This window comes from Pteronotus mesoamericanus, unplaced genomic scaffold, assembly GCF_021234165.1.
Source record: "Pteronotus mesoamericanus isolate MK-2021 breed Mesoamerican mustached bat unplaced genomic scaffold, CSHL_Meso_final contig_1193, whole genome shotgun sequence".
NCBI lineage: Eukaryota > Metazoa > Chordata > Mammalia > Chiroptera > Mormoopidae > Pteronotus > Pteronotus mesoamericanus.
In genome coordinates this window covers 2,135,975-2,145,017 of record NW_026555039.1, presented here as the reverse complement: position 1 = coordinate 2,145,017, position 9,043 = coordinate 2,135,975, and the positions used below count along the sequence as shown (strand labels likewise).

General features: G+C 66.2%; 1 protein-coding gene across 1 annotated transcript; it reads left to right on the top strand.

Annotated features, from left to right (window-relative positions):
* The first annotated feature begins 204 nt into the window (after positions 1-204).
* On the top strand, positions 205-1,338 carry ACTRT2 (actin related protein T2). The gene has a single exon (XM_054584005.1). The coding sequence runs from the start codon at positions 205-207 to the stop codon at positions 1,336-1,338; it is 1,134 nt and encodes a 377-aa protein (XP_054439980.1).
* Positions 1,339-9,043: the final 7,705 nt, after the last annotated feature.

The window sequence follows — 9,043 nt, the reverse complement described above, 5'->3', positions numbered from 1 at the left end:
AGGCCTCCGCAGCCGCGCCCCCAGGGAGAGAGGACCTGTGGGTGGACGGAGGCTCTCGGGGGCCCGCGGCTGCTCGCCTGCCTGGGAGGCGCCCAGGGAACCGTGGAATCCCGCGCCCTCAGAGCTTCCGGAGGGGCCTGCGGTGTCACAAAGTGCCCGCGAGGCTCTGCCCTCATTTGGCAACGCGCAGAGGAGGATGCAGACATGTTCGACCCGCACGTGTTAGACTCCCCGGCCGTCATTTTCGACAATGGGTCTGGGCTCTGCAAAGCCGGCCTGTCCGGAGAGATCGGGCCCCGCCATGTCGTCAGCTCCGTCGTGGGGCACCCGAAGTTCCTGGGGGCCTCGGCCGAAGCCGCCCAGAAGAAGTACTTCGTGGGGGAAGAAGCCTTGCACAAGAAGGAGACCCTACATGTGCACCGCCCCATCGAGCGCGGCCTGGTCACCAGTTGGGACGATGCGGAGCAGCTGTGGAAGCACCTCTTCGAGTGGGAGCTGGGGGTGAAGGCCAGAGACCAGCCAGTGCTAATGACCGAGCCGTCCCTGAACCCCAGGGAGGCCCGGGAGAAGATGGCCACGGTGATGTTCGAGAGCTTCCAGGTGCCCGCCTTCTACCTGTCGGACCAGGCCGTGCTGGCCCTCTACGCCTCGGCCTGTGTCACCGGCCTGGTGGTAGACAGCGGGGACGGTGTCACGTGCACCGTCCCCATCTTCGAGGGCTACTCCCTGCCCCACGCGGTCAGCAAGCTCTACATGGCGGGGCGGGACATCACGGAGCACCTCATGCGGCTGCTGCTGGCCAGCGGGCGGGCCTTCCCGTGTGCGCTGAGCAAGGCCCTGGTGGACGACGTCAAGGAGAAGCTGTGCTACGTGGCCCTGGAGCCAGACAAGGAGCTGTCGCGGAGGCCGGAGGAGGTCCTGAGGGAGTACAAGCTGCCGGACGGCAACGTCGTCCAGATCGGGGACCAGCTGTACCAGGCGCCCGAGGCCCTCTTCGCGCCCGAGCAGCTGGGCCTGCAGAGCCCGGGCCTCCCGCAGATGGTCTCCTGCAGCGTCGCCAAGTGCGACGCCGACATCCAGAACACGCTTTACGGGGAGATCGTGCTGTCCGGGGGCACCACGCTGTTCCCGGGGCTCGACGACCGGCTGCTGAAGGAGCTAGAGCGCCTTGCCTCCAAGGGGACCCCCATCAAGATCACGGCTCCCCCCGACAGGTGGTTCTCCACGTGGATCGGCGCTTCCATCGTCACCTCCCTGAGCAGCTTCAAGCAGATGTGGGTCACCTCCGCCGACTTCAAGGAGTTTGGGGCGTCCGTGGTTCAGAGAAGGTGCTTCTGAGGGGCCTCGCGCGTTGGGCGGCCCCGGGCGGTGAGCCCGCCCCTCGACATTGGCTAGGTGTTCAATAAAAGAGCTGCAGTCTTCAGCCACGTCCGGCTCGGTCCATTCTTTGCGGCCGCGGAACAACGTTTGGTCCTGGTGGTGAATCTTGAACGAGCGGCCTGTCCGCGACCCCTCGCCTGCCCCCGGGGGCGCCCTGGGCTGAGTCGGGCTGTGGCTGTCCGCAGGGTTGGGACCCAAAGCGGGCTCTTCTGGGCCTCATGCCCGAAGCTGGAGTCGGGAGGGCCCAGGAGTCTGCCTTTTAAACACGCGTCACATCGTAGGTGGGCCTGAGGCGGCCCGGAAAGGGGGCGGCAGGAAGCAGGAGGAGCCCCGCACCTGGGCGGGCGCTTGGCACGGCAGGGCTCCCGGCCCGCCTGTGCGGGGCTGGGCAGCTGAGCAGGAGGGACGCGTGTCCTGGGCGGAGGGGCCATGCGGAAGCAGAAGTCACCGACTGGTCAGGGCCCCCGCGGGGTCCCTCCCAGGACTGTGTGAGAGTCAACACCGCCGCTTTGTTTCTCGCGGCCTTTCTGTTTTTCTCTTCCAAGGTGCTCGTGGCCGTGTTTAGGGGCAAAACACTGGAGACGGGGTTAAGGGCCGTCACTGAAGTGCCGTCACTGAAGTTCAATAAATGGTGAGACAACCTACCTCATATCGGAACTGAGCGTGTGCTGTATTTGAAGACACCAAAGATGGGGGGGGTCATTTTAAAACCCAAGGTTACCAATCCCTGTCTTTTTACTTGGTGTATTTGGACAGTTTACGTTTGTTATTTTTTTAAAAGATTTTATTTATTTATTTTTAGAGAGGGGAAGAGAGGGAGAGAGAGAGAAACATCAGTGTGTTGTTGCATTGTGCACGCCCCCTGCTGGGGACCTGGCCCACACCCCAGGCCTGTGTCCTGACTGGGAATTGAGCCGGTGACCCTTTGGTTCTCAGGCCGGCGCTCAGTGCACTGAGTCACACCAGCCGGGGCGGGACAGTTTACGTTTAAAGTAATGTTTCTGTCTTAAGTCCGCCATTTTATTTTCTGTTCTTTCCCCCGCCCCGTTCCTTGTTCTTCTTTTCTTACCTTCCCATGGGTTACACAAACATTTTTTGGGACCCCATCTCGATTTACTTATGAGGTGTGTGTGATTTCTTAGTGATCGCGCTACGTAGCATTAGGATCCACCGGTACTTGCATTTCACCGCTTGGAGTGAAGTGGAGAAAACTGACCTCTATTTAAGTCCCTACCCTCCCAACTCTTGAGACAGGATTGTCTTCAGTATGCTCTCTGCCTTTGCCGAGCACCGCCTCGCACGGGGTTAGGATTTTTCCTTCCACCGTCAACTGATTTAAGAGACGCGTGCGAAGAACAGCCTCAGGCGGCCATCTCTGCAGTGGCCCAGTCCCCGGTCTTTGGTGCTTCCGGACGCTCCACGCCCTTCTTGGTGCTCTTACTCTGTCCCTCCTGTTTGGAGAACTTCCTTTAGCTGTGTTTTAGGAATAGGTTTGCTCGCAGCAGGCTTTCTTCTCCTGTCGTCTGAGAACGCCCTCATTTCCCCTTCCTCCCTGAGGGCGTTCGGCTGGGAATGGAGGTCAGGGCCAGCCGCTTGCCTTCAGCCCCGGGAGAGCGCTGTGCGCGGGCCCTGCTCCACGGCCCCCGGGATTCAGATCCGAAAGCACCTGCTCTTCAGCAGGAGCCGCCTGCTGGTCCTGCGTCGCTTCTTTCAGGAGTTTTTCGTTGTCTTCAGTTTTCAGATGCTTCATTACGACGTGTCCTGGCGTGGATGTTCCGGTTTGTCCTGTTTGGGATTTATCCAGCCCCTTGAATCTGTGGGTTTATGTCTTTTGCCAAACTCGGGACGTTTCGTGCGGCAACTGCCTCTCACGCTTTTCCAGCCCCGCCCCGTTCTCTCTCCTTCGGGGTCTCTGAGCACAGAGCTCGGCAACCCCGTTACTACCCCCCGGGCCCCGAGATTTGGTTCATCGATTTAAGCCCGTTTCCCTGACGGCCGGGTTGGGTCAGGTCCGCTCACCTGCCCTCAGATTCACGGGGCCCATTCCCTGTCCTCGCACGTCACCCCGAACCCTGCAGCCCATTTTCATTTCTGTTGTATTTTTTAGTTCGATAATTTCCGTTTGGTTGTCTTTTTATAACTTTTTTTTTTTTGCTGAGATGTTTCTTTTCTGCATGTGTTTCCAGGGAAATTATAATTGCTTGCTGAAATGTTTTTACAGCGGCTGCTTTAAATCCCTGGCCCAGGCAATTCCAACCTCTGAATCCTCTCGGTCGCCCCAAAACTCCTGTCAGCGAACTGCCTGCTCTCACTCTGTGTGCGGCATTTCTGGTCTCTCTCTCAGTTTACGACATTTGTCCCCCGGACACTGGGAGTATCTCGACACTCCTGTTCAGTCCAGCTTGGCAGTAGGCGTCCGCCTGTTGAGGGGCAGCACCGGGGCCGGCTGGACGGTTGTGTTCGGTTCTCTGATGGCCCCGCGGAAGCCCCCCGCCCCCAGAAACGCGGGCACTGATGCTCACAGCCTCACCGCGGGGGGCAGGGGGTGCTGGAGGCTCAGCTCCCTGCTTGGCCTCGCTGAACCTTCCTGGAGAAAATTGGTACCAACTCACACCTGTGCCTCAGTGCCCCCGAGTTGGCGGTGGGGCGGATGATCAGCTCCCCCAGGAAGCTGAGACCTGGGAAGGGGAGGGCTGACCCGCCTCCCCTCACCTCCTTCCATCCGACGAAAGCCGGGTGGGGCCAGAGGCTCAGGCCCCCACCCGGGACCCCCCAGACGCCGGGGGAGGGGAAAGAAGTGCCAACCAAACCTGGCTCTTGCCGCCTCTTCGGTCTCATGGCTGCTGGCGGGGCTGGGGACTAACTCCCCCCTGAACCCCACGACCACGGCTCCCACTGGGAGTCAGAGTGTCACCTGTTTCTGCTGAGTGGGGACGAAGCAGCTCCCCACTTGGTCCTGCGACACCACCCAGCAGGGGATCTGGAGACCCCGGAGGCGGGGAGTGGGGTGTGGACGCGGTGGGTCCGGGCGGGCGCTGTGCTAGGTCAGCCCCCCAATCTGCCTGCGGGGACCACAGTGGCGGCGTGGGGCTCCCGCTGCCTGGGGGGGGGGAGGGCCGTCCCCAAAGGCGCCGCGTCACGAGGCCCCACTGTTGCTGGCGGGAACGGCTTCCCTTGATGCCCTCCCAGCGGGTGCGGATGCGGGTGCGGGTGCGGGTGCGGGCTCCGAGCCGGGCACAGCCCCCGTGTGGGCGCGTGGGAGACAGTCGGAAGCCCCGGGCCTCCCCAGGTCCCAGGCCCCTTCAGCCCCTGTGTCCCGCCTTTCAGACACTTCCCCTGCGGCTTGCGGGGCTCCACTTGGGCTCGTGGAGGAAGACGGGGGACCTGAGAAGGGCGGGCTCCCGAGTCCCGTTCTCGTTCCTTTTCGCTGTTCCTGGGGCACAGAGGGGCTTAGAGAGGGCCGCTGGCGCCACGTCGGCGCCCTCCCTGTTGGGCTGCTGTGTCCCCGGCGAGAAGGTTGGCCCAGGAGCTGGGATCCCTGAAGCCATCCGGGGAGTGGGAGCGGGGCTTATGCCAGGCCCGGGCCAGGCCTCTGTCCCTCTGAACACGCCATCTACACCCCTCCCCGCGCGAGCCCCCCTCGTGTGCCCCGGCCGCACTCGGAGAATAGCTCACGGCTTAGTCCCCATCCTTCGCCCCTCTGGTGGCGGCCATCGCTCGACGGCCATGGCTGTGGTGGCGGTGGCGACGGTGGCGGTGATTTTCTGACCTGTCGGCCACTTTCAATGGCACGTCCTGGGGGTGCTGACGTGTGAAGAAGGAAAGGAGCTCCCAGGTCCCAGGAGAGTCCACGGCAGGGGCTTTGCATCCAGTCTGCCTTTAGCTCTGGCTCCTTTGTGACGCTACGTGCGGACACAGAGGCTCAGACACGCCGGGGGACAAGGGCAGAACGCCCTGCCTGGTCGCTCCCTCTCCCAGGACCGCGCCCGCTGCCACACGGGGCTTCATCCTCAAAGCGGTCCCCGACCCAGGGAGCTCGGTCCCCGCAGCCGGGTGTGGCTGGGATGACAGGGCTCGCTCCCTCGCTCACCCCGCAGGCACCCGGGAGAGGCCTGCGCGCCCCCGGCCCCTCGCCCGGGCTGTGGTCCGGAGGGGGCGCAAGGCGCTGTTCGGTCCACCGTGAGTCACCACAGCAGCCCCGGACGGGGAGGGCGGCGAGCAGACGGGGCGCACGTGGACTGAGCGGACAGCCCCGATGTCTGCAGCTCAGGGCCCTTGCGCTCTGGGGACAGAGCCGGGGACCGAGGACGCGCAGGGCGGGAGTTCCAAGCTGTGCGACCAGCCCAGGCTCTGCGCTGGGACGCCACCCCCAGAAAACGGGGGTGCCCGCTGTGCAGCCGCACGGACGGCGGTCTCCAGGCGTCCGTGGGCACCAGGGCCCCCTGCTTAGCGCCGCCCACCCTCAGTCCCACGTGGGGCACTCACCCCACGACCGTCCAGCACGGGGTGCTGTCGGGGAGGCGGGGCGCGCCGGCCCCCGGCCCCGTATGGAGGTGAGCCGGTCAGGGCCTGCCACACTGTCCTTCCCCCACGCAGAGCGGGGGACCCGCAGCCGGACAGCCCGCAGGCAGGTGGACAACTCCAGGCCCGGACCCACACCTGCAAGCCCCACCCCTTGCTTCGGCCCCTTCTGCCTTCCCCTCACGCCCTGGGCGACCTCACGGCCAGGGCGGGGCTCACAGGGTGGGTGGGGGCCTGACCCGGGGACGAGGGCCCCGTGCCCCCACGGAAGCTGGACAGACGTGCTTCAGCCGGAGCCTGTAGCCCTGACTTCCCCGGGAGCGGGGCTCACAGGTGCTTGGAGTCTAAACTCACGCTCTGGGAAATCAGCACAGGTACCGAGAGACCCGGGGCTGCTGGCGGCCCAGAGCCAACCATGGGGGTCCAGGGGCCGACCCAGAAAGCCAGGCCGCCCAGGCAACCCCCCCGGGGGGCGCCGTCCCTCTGTTCTGACCGAGAGGTGAGTCCCGCGCCTGGGGACGGCCCAGGACATCGGCCGTACTTGGAGGGAGGCCTGGCTGCCCGCAGAGCTCGGGGCCCGGGGAGCAGAGTCGGACCCTCAAAGGGGACAGGCCCTAGTATCCAGCCGCCCGCAGGCTCCCGGGTCCCCCGCTTCCAGACATGAACGGCTTGTGTCAGGGCAGCACCAGCCTGGAGGGCAGCCCGTGCGTGAGACCCCAGCACCGTGCGCCCCGATGTGTGCGTGGGGGCGGGTGCAGCCGAGGGGCTGCGCGGGGGTCGACATGTGTCCCGGAGCCCAAGGTTTCGGGGGCACCGTGAAAGCCTGGCATTGCCTGGCATGCGAGCCCTGGGGTCTGGGGGCCAGACAGCCAGGGGCTCAGGCATGAGCGGGGAGCCAGAGCCCCGGCCAAGGCCTGGCTGAGCCCCATGTCGGCCGGTCAGGGCGCAGGCTCTGCACTGGCATGCCGGGGGCGGCGCAGGGAGGCGAGCTCCGAGGGACAGCGGTCGGCTGCAGGCCCAGCTCTCTCGGGGGCTGGTCCTGGCGCTGGGCAGAGCGGCCGCATGCCCTTGGGTGAGCAGGTGCATCTGAAGATGCAAAGACGGGGAGCGGCCCAGCGGCCGCGGCTCTGGGTGGGCCCAGCAGGGACGGCGAGGCAGGCTGCCCTGCCCTGAGCCCCCAGCCCACCCGGGCCTGGAGCAGCACAGCCAGGGCCAGGGCCAGGGCCTGCTAAGGTCCCCTCATGCTGTGTCCTTCCTAGAATGTTCCAGAATGTTTGCAGTGGGGTAGGTGGTCTGCGAGGGAACCACAGCTGTGCGCTCAGGCAGGCGGGGGTTCGGTGGGCCCCGAGGGGCCCAGCGCACTCCTGGAGGGGAGGGGCCAGCTCTGCAGCCGGGGCGGCCCCCTGGGGGAGGGTCCCGGGGGGAGCCCTCCCGTCCTGAGAGGCGACCCCCGAAGGCAGGTCCAGCACCCTTGGCCCCTCACTTGCTCAGATGCAAACAGCCAGGGCTGGTTCCAGCCTCGCAGTTTTGCTAAAAACAAAAGCCCTGGCCCCCCACGAGGACAGCCGGGGCCCCTGCCGGGGTGGCTGCCCCAGCTGCCGGCAGCGCTGTCCCCGGGGCCACACGCGCACCCTGTCGGCCGCCCGCGGCCCTCTCCCTCCTCGTCCGCGCTCGGCCCAGCGGCCGCCCGGGGCTTCCTGGTACAGGCCCAGCGCCTCCCTGTCCTGCCCTGGCTTCCCGGGCGCGCCGACCCCGAGTGACAGTGCCCGACGCTGGGAACAATACCCCCATTGTCCCGGCCGGCCCTGGCTCGGAGCGCGGAAACATAAGATGCCGCGTCCCTGTTATCGCCCTCACAGGGACGGGGCTGGGCTCCAGCTCGCGCGAAGACATCATAATTTTCTCCCATTATTCAAATCTCCTGTTTCCTTTGTCGCGCCCCACCTTTTGGCGGCAGCAGCTGGCGGGAGAGGGCGGCCGGGCTGGAGGGCTCAGGATCCCGGGTCCCTTCACACCTGGGCGGCCGGCCCCGCCCAGGGCCCCCGGGGACCGGGGTGGCTGTGGCCAGGGTGCCGGGCCCTGCTCCCTCCCCAGTGTCTCTTGACCGGAGGCCACATTGCTGGCAGGGCCAGGGATGACGCGGACAGATGCAATGAGCGGGCGGAGGCCTCACGGTGGCCCGCCCCGGCGGGCCGGCCAACTCCGGTCAGAGGTGGCCGCTTCTGGCCCCCGGGGGCTGGGGGCTCCCGTCCGCACTGCCAGCCTGGCCGCAGGGTCAGGGGCCACCACCGAGACCCCACCGGAAGCCTGCGGGGGAGGGACGCGGGGGGCTGGTTCGCCCGTCCCCGTGCGGGCCATTCCAGGTCTGGCTGAGAGGCGTCAGCCGGAGTAAGCGGATACCTCACAGTTATGCAACCGGGGTCGGCGAGGATGGGCCGCTCGGCCAGCCAAAACAAGCACCTCCCGGCTCCAGGGTGTGAAATCGTTGGGCCCAATTAGAGGGAGGCGCAGGGAGGCGGCGGGGGCGGGACGCCTCTGTGGGAAGGGCGGCCTGGCTGCGCGGCCACCCCAACACCCTGGGGGAGGTGGGGAGGCTTCCAGGGGCTCATCCCTTCCCCCAGCGAGACGGGACATTTCACACACAAAGCCTGCGAGTTGGGGAGGGCGTGGGTGGAGATTCTCGCCGCCCTTTCTCTGCGCCCAAGGAGCCTCCGCTACCAGGCCGCTGACGTAATGCGGGGACCCGCGGCGTGGCCGCGACGCGACCCAGGCCGGGTTGGTCCTGGGCTCCCCGATCCGGCATCGGGCTCCCAGCCTGGGTGTCACGAGAAATTCACAAGGCGCTGTGTCAGGCGCCACCTGGGTCCATGGGTCAGACCCCTAGATCTTGCCGGGAAGCGTTCTGTGGCTGACCGCGAGGGCAGCAGGTTGCCCTCCGCTTGGCGGCGGGCCGTGCCCGGTCCCTGGGGGGAGGCCAGGGCCGGAGGGCTGACCGCCCCTGAGGAGGGAGCAGCGCCCCCGCTGGCAGCGGCCTTCGGACCCGCGCTGCGTCGGCCCGGGCCTCCAGCCTGCTGCCCACCCCCTGAGGGTGGGCTCCCGCGCGGCTTCCGCACTGTGTGAGCCTCTTCCTTACACGAAATAC